General features: G+C 35.8%; 2 protein-coding genes across 2 annotated transcripts; both read right to left on the bottom strand.

Moving 5' to 3' along the window:
- Nucleotides 1-1,338: 1,338 nt before the first annotated feature.
- LOC149571179 (alpha-galactosidase-like) lies at nucleotides 1,339-2,866 on the bottom strand. Its single transcript, XM_089808588.1, has 4 exons — nucleotides 2,734-2,866; nucleotides 2,255-2,321; nucleotides 2,011-2,151; nucleotides 1,339-1,625 (listed from the first exon to the last, which is right to left on the bottom strand). The coding sequence occupies exons 1-3, from the start codon at nucleotides 2,789-2,791 to the stop codon at nucleotides 2,112-2,114; spliced, it is 165 nt and encodes a 54-aa protein (XP_089664714.1). The 5' UTR covers nucleotides 2,792-2,866; the 3' UTR covers nucleotides 1,339-1,625; nucleotides 2,011-2,111.
- Nucleotides 2,867-3,318: 452 nt separating this feature from the next.
- On the bottom strand, nucleotides 3,319-5,047 carry LOC149571180 (alpha-galactosidase 3-like). The gene is made up of 8 exons (XM_089808601.1): nucleotides 4,986-5,047; nucleotides 4,769-4,872; nucleotides 4,588-4,663; nucleotides 4,491-4,549; nucleotides 4,208-4,273; nucleotides 4,020-4,103; nucleotides 3,751-3,815; nucleotides 3,319-3,479 (listed from the first exon to the last, which is right to left on the bottom strand). The coding sequence occupies exons 1-8, from the start codon at nucleotides 5,034-5,036 to the stop codon at nucleotides 3,388-3,390; spliced, it is 597 nt and encodes a 198-aa protein (XP_089664727.1). The 5' UTR covers nucleotides 5,037-5,047; the 3' UTR covers nucleotides 3,319-3,387.
- Nucleotides 5,048-11,786: the final 6,739 nt, after the last annotated feature.

Raw genomic sequence — 11,786 nt, forward strand, 5'->3', positions numbered from 1 at the left:
ATATTTATTCTTATTTAATATGAATGTTTTTCATTGAGACTAATATGTCAATCTTTGAGTATGCTTAGTTTTAAAATGTTTTTCTCATATAAGTATTTAATTTCTTATTATCTAAAAGATCTTATCTTGCCTTAAATTTGGTACAATACTTCAATATAATATGATATATACAAAGTATATTTTTTGCAAAAAGAGGGGTAAAAATTTATTAAGACAGAAAGAAATACAACAAGGAGAGCTCAACAAGGAGCTCGATCCTGAGCAACAAAATCATCAAATTCTTGCACCATCTCAAAGGACAGTTGCCTCCTATCCCTAATATTCCAACCCAGATCATGACTAGATGCCCATTTGGCTAAACAATCAACAGTTCTATTCCATTCACGAGGAATATACATGAACCTAATGAACTGAAAAGAGGAAGAGAAGAAAAGAATCTGCTTAACAATATTGGCCAGCTGCCAACTAACATCCTCAAGCTCTTGCGAAGAAAGCATGTTCACCACCACCTAGGAATCAGACTCACAGATAATCTTACTCCATCCCCGCAAGCAACACTGTTCCATAACATATAAAATAGCCTGAGCTTCCATGAGATTGTTAGTATAATCACCCTTATGAACTGAGAAGAAAAATTTAACATCCCCAGAACTACAACGAGCCACTCCGCCAATACCAGCCGGACTAGGATTCCCACAGGAAGAACCATCAGCGTTAATTTTCAGAACTCCACAAGGAGGAGGAGTCCAGTGCCCATCCCGGTTAACCCGACCCTTCCTCTGATGGTGAAGCTGCCTGGACATAGAAGGAAACCTATGAGCTGCAGCCCCATCCTGCAGATGAAAATTGAGGCGATTACAGATAGCAAGATCAACCGGATCCATACCCCCATCAAGCTCACACTTCACAAGAATAGTTTCCTGAAGAGAATGTGATATTTTCCACCAAAGATGCAAAACACCAAGCCGAAATAAACAAAGTATAAAATACAATCAATATATCTATTATATTTACTTTTGATACAAGAACGTGTAATTAATTATTTTAATTTAAATTTTTCTGAAAAAGAACTCAACTAACCAAGCTCCACCAAGTCCAATTTTTTTTTTTAATGGTAATAATGTTAGATTGATGTTTTTTAATTGATCAAAGTTGAACACTTAAGACTTATTTATATTAGGGCCTCTCTAATAAAAAAAATCGAGTCATGATCAAGAATTAACCACCAAGAAGACATTCAATGTCTTTTTGAGGATTTATATTTTGGGCATCAAGTGATCGTTAGGCAAGAAAATTCATTTCCTCAGTTGATTTTATTATAAATGCAAGAACTTGTACATAATTCATAAGCTTTTCAGCCTGATGTCGGAGGACAGAAAGATCCCAGACAACTTTATTACAACAATGAAATTATTTGCCAGGAAAATCTTACAGATTTTTCCGACATGAACTAATTTTATAAACAACCAAGATGAACGCTACCAAAAATCTGTTCAACTTGTGTTGAGAAAAATCTCATTGGCAAGGATTTAGTGATGAATTCTTGTTAGAACATACATTTTTGAAGCATGTGGTTTAAGTGACACTGACAGCCTGCCCTTCCTGGTGCCTGGCTCATCTTTATGCTGCAAAATCAATATATCATCGCCATGATCCATCATTAATCTGAAATCTTCAGCATTCAGAATATAAAGATTACTACTTCAAAGGTCCTTTCTATCATTACTGTTCCACAGAGGATGAACCAATTTGATTTGTTATGGAAAGGTTAAGAAATTAAGTGTACGTTTACTTGATTAAAGGTTGATTTTTCATAAGATCTCTCAAAAAGAGAAAACAATACAACCACCATTTTATCTTGTTGATTATCTTACTTTCTAATGATAGATCATACAATTTCATCTGAATCATTGGAATATATAAACTCACAAAATCGACCCTAGAAACTTTGCATAGACTGTGAAAACTATATATTTAAAATTTTGATTTGATTGTAGAATACTGTATTACCTTCCATAAGTCCCCGACTTCAACTTGTTCATCAGCGTGGACACCAATCCACTTCCATAAGGCTGTCGCCGTAGCTCTTTTATCACCTCTGCTCAATAGGATTACAGCCACACGATGATTGGATAAAGGCCCTGCCCACACCTGCATAAACCATTTGACAATGCTTCTAAGTTCAAAATGTATGTGTAAATGGCATATACCGTGAAGGAGTCTTATATAATGAAAATGTGATAAGCATGAGTACCTCAAGATATTCATCTTTATGTTTATATTTGGCCACTTTGTTTTTTTGCCTTGCACTCCCAATGAATCTGCAGAGAATTTGAAGATAGGGGATTAGGAGTCAGTTCATCTTCTTCCTTTGGTTCATTGATAGTTTTTTCTTATAGCATTAGATTTTTTTATTTTTAACAATATTTCAGATTATATTCTATAGTCTATTATTAACATATAATCAATGTTTCCAATTATATTACATAATCTATCATTAAAATAAAAGTGAAACATTGATTATAGCTCAATGTGATATGATTGAGAACAATCATAATAAAAAATTATTAGGATTAAAAAGATCTAACATCATAAATTATACAAATTGCAGAACTATATTTATTATTGCGAGCCTGAATAAGGTAATGTAGAGTAGGACTACTTTGATTGGAATATAGACCTAGACCTAGATGCAAACGTTTCTAGTGGGCATACATTGAAAAAACATCTTACCTTGATTGACTGCAATCACCTCTGCATTGCCAAGAATCTCTTTTATCTCTTTACTCATCGATCTTACATCATTTCCAATCAGCAATGGTGCCTGCAATCATGATTAAGAGGAAATGGCATTTCAAATTGTTTATCATCATCGTCGAGTATATACTTGTAATTCTATTAATATATTTGTTTCTTTTTGATTCAGAGGTATCTTGCATTTTAGTCTGTGTTTAAGAATGCATGTAATAATTCATAAATTATGTGTATTGGGTAAGTCTTGATTGAGTATATCAGATTTCCACCATTTATATTAGTTGATATTTTTTTTTCTATAATTGATTATGTGATAGTTTTTAGTATCAACGTTTTGGATCATACTATATGAACTATCATCAGAATGCAAAAGAATAGTATGATCGGAAACGTTGATGGTAAAAACTGTTACACAATCGATCCCAAAGAAAAAAATATCAAGTCTCGATTAAATTTAACTAACACTCAGACGAAGCAAACCCACGACTGAAACCAAGGCTACCACCTGAACAGACCACATTGATAATTTCTTAATGGAGATTCAACGCGGGTAACACTTCAATCGAACTTTCTCCAGTTATAACGCTGGCCGGTTAAGATCTGACATGACATTTCCTACTAATTTACTCCTAACTAAATTGAAAATAAGAGTACCTTCATTAGGCCCCAGAGACGGTATTCGTCTGTGGTCATGTTACCATTTCCTACCTCCAACCCGTCAGGATCTGAATATGCATAATGAGTGGCATAAGGTCAGGATAATGTAACAGAGTATAAGGGCTTTAAAATGGGTGATTAATTATTTGTTAAGGTCGTTTATGTAAACTATAATCTTTTCAAACCCAAACAACGACTATCTGCATTTGAACCTTGGAGTAAGCTAAGATGAATGATTACAGAAATTAAAATGGGTACCATCTGGACTTGCTAGTGGTGACTATAAAGAAACAATTGAAGATAACAGCTGCCTTTCTCTTTGATTGGGAAAGCTCTCACCATTCCATCCACCTGGTCCTGCATAGGCAGCCCATAAGTTGTTCTGATCTGCTCTAGAAATCATGCTGCATCAAATTACCCATGCTCAGAACAGTTTGTCTACCATAAGGGCAATTGATACTTATTATAACGGATGAATTTGGAATTGAGCTTATCATCTTGTTATTCCTAAACATTAAACATTAAGAAAAAATTAAGTCAATTTTGACTATATAATATTTCATCAAAAAATTAGTCTTAGTATGATATTTACAAGCAGACTTCACCACCTATCCCAATAGTCACTAATGTCATTTGTTGTCCTCCAACTATTTCCAACTTTCCCGCCCCACTTACCAGGATCATCTATTCCCCTGCAAGAACATAATGTCAGCTAGCAGCAGGCCTGGCCATTAACAGGAAGATTTAGATTTATAATCAATTGCAATTCTATGCCCCAAATAGCTCAAAGCATTACCATTCACAGAGAGCGTAAAATATTAAACGTCCTGTTTTGCGAAGTGCATCTCTCATTTTCAAGTATCTGTAGTTTGATGCAAAATATGCTTAGTTGCCAAGTGATCCACATAAAAGATTGGATAACAATTTATCCTTATAACACCTAAACTTAGTTAATTGGTCCTCAGACAATCAAAATTGAAGAACAATTCAAATTTCATTCTTATCTTATTCAACATCCTATTTGTAGCACTCTTTGGATAACCCAAGTACATCTTGAAGGATAACACGGACAGACATACCGAACTTCTGGTTTAGTGCCATCTGTGAAGCAGTTGTCATATTTGAGATAGTCCATTTCATTTGTTCAAAACTTGCAGGAGGATGAAGTAGATGTACCCATTCAGCAAATTTATCTGCATCTTTTTGTTCATAACCTAAGGAGCCTGGCTGTACGGCCTGACAAGTATAGAATCTGAAAAGTCAAAGAAATTCAGTAAGAATAGCAACGAGTAAGTATAAGTGATATGATACTTTTTAACGTGCACAATTTCAGATTATAGAGCTATGACTTCCATACCCAGCTTCTGAATATATCCCGAATTTGAGACCTTTGCTGTGAACAGATTTAGCAAGCTTCTTCATGCCAGATGGGAATGTTGTACGGTTTGCAACCAATCTTCCCTGTGAAATCAGAGAGATTCAACATATAATTACTTGGCAATCTGGCTTGCTCAGAGAACAATCATAGACATAAAATCATAAAAGAAAAAGCTCTGTTGGAAGCCAGTACACACATTTTTTGGACCAATTGGACTCCCCCAGCAATCATCTGGTTGATCCAACATGAAGAATTCAAATCACCAAGAATACACAGAAGAAATCAAATCACCAAGAATACATACATTAGAAATGCAGTGACCCAAAGCTTTGTCAAGCCTTGATTCCAATAGCATAATCGAATCTCTAAACATAGGTAGACTTAGAAGAATGCAGAGAATTTGCTCCGAATCCTATAATTATGTCCAAGTAGAATAGATTTACCCATATTCACATATTCGTATCCAAGATCCTTTAAGTCAGATGAAACCATTGCATCAGCTGCAGAGACCAAGAAAACAGAGTAAAAAAAATGACGTTGGAAAGATTCCCAAGACTTCATTTCTATGAAGTTGATAATAGATTCTGAAATAAGCAGCAATTTTTAGGTTCGAAATTGTTAGCTATTGAGATTGAGTATCTAAATAAAGAAATTAATCCTCGATTAGACTGATAATTTACTAGCCATTACATACCAATATCCTTAATAATGCTTTCATTGATTCCACAATGAAAGTGGTTCCAACTACTCCATCTGCAACACCCACCAACAGAAAACAAAAAAACAAAAGAAAAAAACAAGTCACATCACCACAGTAAACTCTATTGATCAAACAAGATCTCCAAATGCACATCAACACAAGTAGTCACAAGGGAACATGCAATCTGACCCCATTTGAGGGGTCCTGCCTAGTCCATTGTCCAGCAAATTCCTTGACAATACCTCACTCCCAGCTGAATCCTCTCCATTGCATACAACAACAGAGAAGCACACAGCCAGGAAAAAGAAAACAACTGATTTACAGCCCACATAAGCGATTGTTTAGACCAACAGAGCTTGCTTGGGCCAAGAACCAGTACACCCACTTCTCAGCTTTAATACACTGACAAAGCTCTCTCTTGAGAGATTATCTCAAATTCCACGTCAGATATGTTATCTCCACACCAATTAGATGGCTCTATGCCCCAAATTCCAACCGTATGAAGCAATCTTTCCAACTATTTCCCACAAATTCTTTTGACTGGAAGACACATACACTTGTTCTAGTCCTCTTCTCCCGCGTCAAGAAAACACCGGGCGAATCATCCCCTGGAACCGGGATTAGCTTCACTTGGTCCGTATGATTTGTTTTGTGAGTCCCCTGATACGCAATTTCATTTTCTAGTTTTACTTCTATCTTCCATTGCTTTTGTTCTTGCATCTCATCTATCATGGAACTGTATTATCATTTAGTTTCATTTGTTGATCAAATGATTCTATAATATAGATTTGTTATTGTTCTAATTGTTTTCATCTTTTATTCTTATTTAACTGTTTTTTAAGAATATAGAGTTCAAAAAATAGTAATTATGTAGGCTTAATAATTTTTTTTTGATAATTCTCTAATTTAATTGTGTATCAGTTTTTGTATCAAGACTTCATATTACTTTTAAAGTGCTAACAGAAAAAAGAAGAGGAAGTTACATCTATCTATTAATCATTTTCATCATTTCATTGTCATTTAGCTTTATCCTGCATAATATTGACTTGTTATTCTATCCATTAATCATATCCATTATTGCATTGTCATTTAGTTTCATCTTGCATCATATTGACCTATTAGTATATGCATCCCTTCATTATCACTAAAAGAGGGGTAAAATTTTTATTGAATACCAAAGAGAGCAGAACAACACAAGAACCAACAAGAACTACAGAGCTTTCCTTGTTGAATTCTTTCAGGAATTTTGGGAAATTATCAAGCATGACCTTTTGGATGTGGTTCAGGAGTCCTATACTAACAAAGAAATGCTCTGGGCCTTGAATGCTACTTTCTTAGTCCTTATTCTGAAGAAGGAAGAGGCTAATCAGTTGGACTTCTTTAGGCCCATTGCTTTTTGTAATGTGGTCTATAAAATCATTACTAAGCTCCTAGTAGAGAGGCTTAAAGTTTGGCTTCCCATGGTTATCTTTGAGGAACAAGGGGGTTTTGTGGTGGGAAAACAAATTTTGGATGGGGTAGTTATTGCTTCCGAAGCTATTCAGTCTATGTGTACTTCCAGGGAACGTGCCATGTTCATTAAGCTTGATATGGCTAAGGCTTATGACAGATTCAATTGGGGTTTCTTGCAGAAAGTTCTTCTAGCTTTTGGCTTTAGTCAAGAATGGGTTAGATGGGTTTTGAGCTATGTTACTACTCCTTCCTTCTCAGTCCTTCTTGATGGTGAACCGTTAGAGCTTTTTGGGGCTTCTAGAGGTCTTTGCCAGGGAGATCCCCTCTCTTTATTTGTTTATCATTATGGTTGAGGGACTTGGTAGACTTAGCAAGTTTCATGTTTCCCAAAATCTGATTCAAGGATGGCAATGGGGAAATGGTTTGCCCACTCTTTCCCACCTCCAATTTGTTGATGATATGACCCTTGCTAGGAGAGCTCGGATTCGGGAAGCTAAAACCTTTTGGCTTACCTTGGATACTTATTTGGCTACCTCTGAGTAGAAAATTAATGACCACAAGTCCTCTATTTTTTTCTTCAACACTCTTGAGCTTATCCAGTGGAGGATTGCTAATATCCTGAGATTTCAGATTGAGTCTCTCCCTCTAACTTACTTGGTGGTTCCTATTGTGGTGGGAAGAAAACCTAGGCTTTTCTGGCAAAGGTTGCTTGACAAACTTTGACAAAAAGTCAATCGTTGGACTCATAGGTGGCTCTCTACTATTGGTAGGGTGACATTCCTACAATCTATGATTCGGGCCCTCCCCATATATAGAAGCATGGTTCAAGCTGCCTCAGTGTATTTTCTTAAGGAATTTGATGCTTTCTCTTGCCAATTTCTTTGGAGCGGCAATTTGCAAAATACCAAATGGAGCCTCATCAATCGGGATACTGTTTGCAGGCCAAAAAAAGGAGACCTTGGCCTTCGTTTGACTATCTTGTGTAGTCAAGCTCTTGCTGCCAAGGTCTATTGGCGTTGGTGTTCCAGTTAGTCTCAACTTTGGGCCTGTATCCTGTCACACAAGTATTTACTTGGTGTTGAACCTTCAGATATTTCCAGATTTTCTCTTGAGGGAAGAGGCTCTATGGTGTGAAATACCCTCAAGATTGGTGCTCACCTGGGGAAGAGAAGTTTATTTTGGATCTGTAACAGAGGCACTGAGGCTCTATTTTGGAGTGATTCTTGGAATGAGCATCCTCCTCTCTTATCCTCTCATCCGCACTTGCAGTCTCTTTGTGATTTTTTCCTTTCTGCTGGATGGAATAAGGTGGCTCATTATAAAGAGGCTTGTAAACTGGGCCTTGCTTTGGGTTACAGATGGAAGAATTCATTTGATTGGCCGCTGGGTGGCTCTCTGGGGGATCGGTTGGAACTATCTCAGATATTGGCTTCCAAGGAGTGCAACTCTCTATAGGAACCAGATGTTTTAGCTTGGGGAGGTACTTCTTCTGGTAAGTATTATGTTTCTTCAGGGTACCTTGCGTTGATGAAGCAACTTTTTGGCGAGGTGGAGGTCTCTTGGTGGAAGAAAGTATGGAATAGTTTTTCATGGCCTAAGTGCAACTTTTTCCTCCAGATTTTGGTTTACAATCATGTCTTACTGGGGAGAATCTATGCAAGTGAGGCTTCCAGGGGCCTTCCATCTGTGTTTTATGCCGCAATAGTCAAGAGACTATTTCTAATCTTTTTTTCTAGTGCCCCTTTGCCAAACAGATTTGGCACTTCTAGTGGAATGTGTGGGGATGCCCGTGTTGGCATGTTTCCTCTTTGTCTGAATTCTGGGACAATTTGGGCCATCCCCCTTCCAAGACTTCTTTTGTTCAGGTTGCGTGGACTATTGGCCCTTCCCTTATTTTATGGCATGTTTGGCTTGAGAGGAATAGGATGATCTTTGATGATGTGTAGTTTGCAATCAGGCACATGTGGGGGAAAAATTGTTAATTCTCTTCATGAAACACTCCTAGCTAAATGTGACATTGGTGGAGGTTTGGATCCTACAGATGCTGGTATCTACTCACGCCTTTCCTTTCCTCTTTAGGGCAACACTCCCTCGGTCCCCCACAACTAGGCAACACTCTCAACGTGTTAGTTGTGAGGGGCATTGGTCTCCTCCTGAGGTCAAAATTCTTAGAATCAACACTGGTGGTTCTTCTCAGGGAAATCCTAGTCCGGCTGGTATTGGGGGAGTTGAGCTGTTGGAAGTGTAAGAGTTCTGAGAGGGGGGGGTGAATCAGAACCATGTAGATTTAGTTCAAGAATATTGATTTCAAACTTTTAACCATTTATAGAAGAATAAAACAGTGCTGAAATTAAGACGTTCACCATAAACAGAAAGAAAATGCCAACTCACAAAATATAGGGACACGGATTTTGCTAAGTGGGAAACCCTCAAAATTTCTCAAATGGGATTCATCATAGGGAGAAAAACCACTCCGTGAAGTTGTAATCTTTATTGCTTCAATTCTTTTACAATCAACAAAAAGAATTGTTCAGGGTGTTTAACCCTTTCTCTATCTTGCTATTCTTACAATCTCATATACACATACAAATACAGGTGTATATGTTGCATCTATACATGTATACAAGCTTATAATATAGCTTTTAAATACAACTTCTTTTTCAGCACTTTTACTAATGTATATATGCCTCTTTCAATACCTTTCTTCACACATCTATTTTAGATTTACAAATGATCTTTATAAATAGAGATGAAATTCGAACTTGATTAGTTATATAAAATCAACTGAACCAGCTAGGGTTGTTAAGAAACCCCTTTTTTAAAATGCTGTTTGAAAAACCAACTTTAATTAGTTAAGACTCAATTTTGGCCTTGTCATATGAACTGTCAACCATATCTTTCTTCAAAACTATGCAAGAGAATACCAGATTTGAAACCCTTAAAGAGTCTCAAAAAGATCTTCAAGCAATTCCGCTTGAACTTAAAATTTTTACTATCTGAACAATGACTTTCTGTTTATCAAAAACTTCATTCAGTTCATGCATTTTGTTTCAAAGAATCTTCATTTGGAACCAATTTCGAAGAAGAAAGATCTCCATAAAATCTTCACTGATGTTTGCTTTACCATCATCTTTATTCATCTTTTCAACTAACTTCTTTTCAGTCGTTTAGGGTTTACAAGAAAGTGCCCTAACAAATTTTCTTTTGATAGTTAAAAAAAAAATGCCATTTGAATCTTAGTAAAACCCGAAAATAGTAATAAAAAAAAATTCATCTTGATGATTGCATCTTTTTGCCCCTTTTTAATCATTTTAAAAACATTTTTCTGTTTGAAGACAAAAAAAATTCTTTCCAGTTTTCATGCATTTCATTTGTACAAAATTATTTGAAAACCCTTTTCCTTTTCTTTCAAAAAATTGTTCTTCTTCAAAAAAAAACTTAACTTTCTTTTAATCATGAAATAGTGAAGAAAGTCAACATTTATCTCTTGCCAAAAATGACTATATACTTATCTAGGGTTCTCTTTTTGAATGACTTATATCACATATTTATCTCCTTAAAAATTTGAATAACTTCATGACATACTTGAAACTGCCGTCACTTTATTTACCTGAAAACCCTTATTCTTTTGCCTATGAAATCCTCATTCAATTTGAAGAAACAACACCATTATTCCTCTTGATGCATGCACATGAAGGGGGAGATAAATGAGTATATACAAAAGAGAGAGTATAGAATAAAACCTTGTTCTTTTCAGTGCTGAACACAAAATTTTCTGCAAACCTATTCATGCGGCCTTTTAAATACATTTCCTCAATGAAGAACCGAACCTTCGCATGCCAAAGGCCCAAACAAACTTTGTAGAGAAAGATTATGATTAGTTTGTATTTTTCTATCAAAGAACCCTTCTCAGATCCATATATTTTACAAAAAACAAAATAGACTTCATAATACACTCTGTCAAAGTTTCTTTCAATCTAAACGAGCACCCACAAAGAAAACTATATTTCACTTTTGTTTCAAATCCGCCTCAAGATTTTAACACTTGGCGTGAATTTTCAGATTAGTATTAAATACAACGTCCTTTTCGTCAATATTTATGGTCATAGTTGCTGCCAAAGAAAAGACTTTTTATTTCCCACATTTCAAATTTTAATGAGTACCTTTATTTGTTTGCCACCTTTTTAATATACATTTGAACACATTTTTCCAACTTTCAAAATGTCATTGTGGTCAACATTGAGCATGACAGTTTTGGGGATATTCAGTTTCTATTTTCTATATACAAGGGTTATCAAACTAATAACCTCATGGAAGCCTGGCTATCTTGGTTGCAGTGGAACAATGTTGTCAATGTGTGTGGAAAAGAATTATCTGTGAGATTGACTCACAGGTGGTTGTGGCTTCATTTAAGTACATTTAGATTTATTAGTCTAAACATATTTTCATCATCATAATAATCATCGACCATACATCATATATCTATTAACAATCACAAATACTGGTAGAAGCCATATATCATGCATCCATGTATACATCACACCCATACATAATCATAATCAGCTAGGAATTTGCATCTTGTATTATCCACATTAACATTATAAAATTATAGATATAAGCATTGTATAGATCATCTATGTTCATATCAAGTCATCCAACCACCTATCATAACACATTAACCACCACCTACATCATCTCAACAATATTGAGAACACACATCCAGTCTCTTAAACCCATCCATCCTTTCGAAGAGGTTGCCACATCCCCAATAAAACTTAGCCAAAATATTATACCCCTTACCGAGTAATTTTGTCACACAGTTTGTAAGGTTTGCTTAATATAATC

This window comes from Cupressus sempervirens, chromosome 2 (genome assembly GCF_028749045.1).
Source record: "Cupressus sempervirens isolate cs-2001-9-10 chromosome 2, ASM2874904v1, whole genome shotgun sequence".
In the NCBI taxonomy this organism is placed as follows: Eukaryota; Viridiplantae; Streptophyta; class Pinopsida; order Cupressales; family Cupressaceae; genus Cupressus; species Cupressus sempervirens.

Excerpts from the sequence above, each read along its gene's own strand:
- LOC149571180 (XM_089808601.1), bottom strand. The coding sequence starts at position 5,036 with ATGTTGGATCAACCAGATGATTGCTGGGGGAGTCCAATTGGTCCAAAA. Across the intron at positions 4,550-4,587 it reads CAGATAAATTTGCTGAATGG|GAAATGGACTATCTCAAATA; the intron begins GTACATCTACTT and ends TTTTGAACAAAT. Across the intron at positions 4,104-4,207 it reads TTTTACGCTCTCTGTGAATG|GGGAATAGATGATCCTGGTA; the intron begins GTAATGCTTTGA and ends ATGTTCTTGCAG.
- LOC149571179 (XM_089808588.1), bottom strand. The coding sequence starts at position 2,791 with ATGAGTAAAGAGATAAAAGAGATTCTTGGCAATGCAGAGGTGATTGCA. Across the intron at positions 2,322-2,733 it reads GGTGATTGCAGTCAATCAAG|ATTCATTGGGAGTGCAAGGC; the intron begins GTAAGATGTTTT and ends AATTCTCTGCAG. Across the intron at positions 2,152-2,254 it reads ATAAAGATGAATATCTTGAG|GTGTGGGCAGGGCCTTTATC; the intron begins GTACTCATGCTT and ends TGGTTTATGCAG.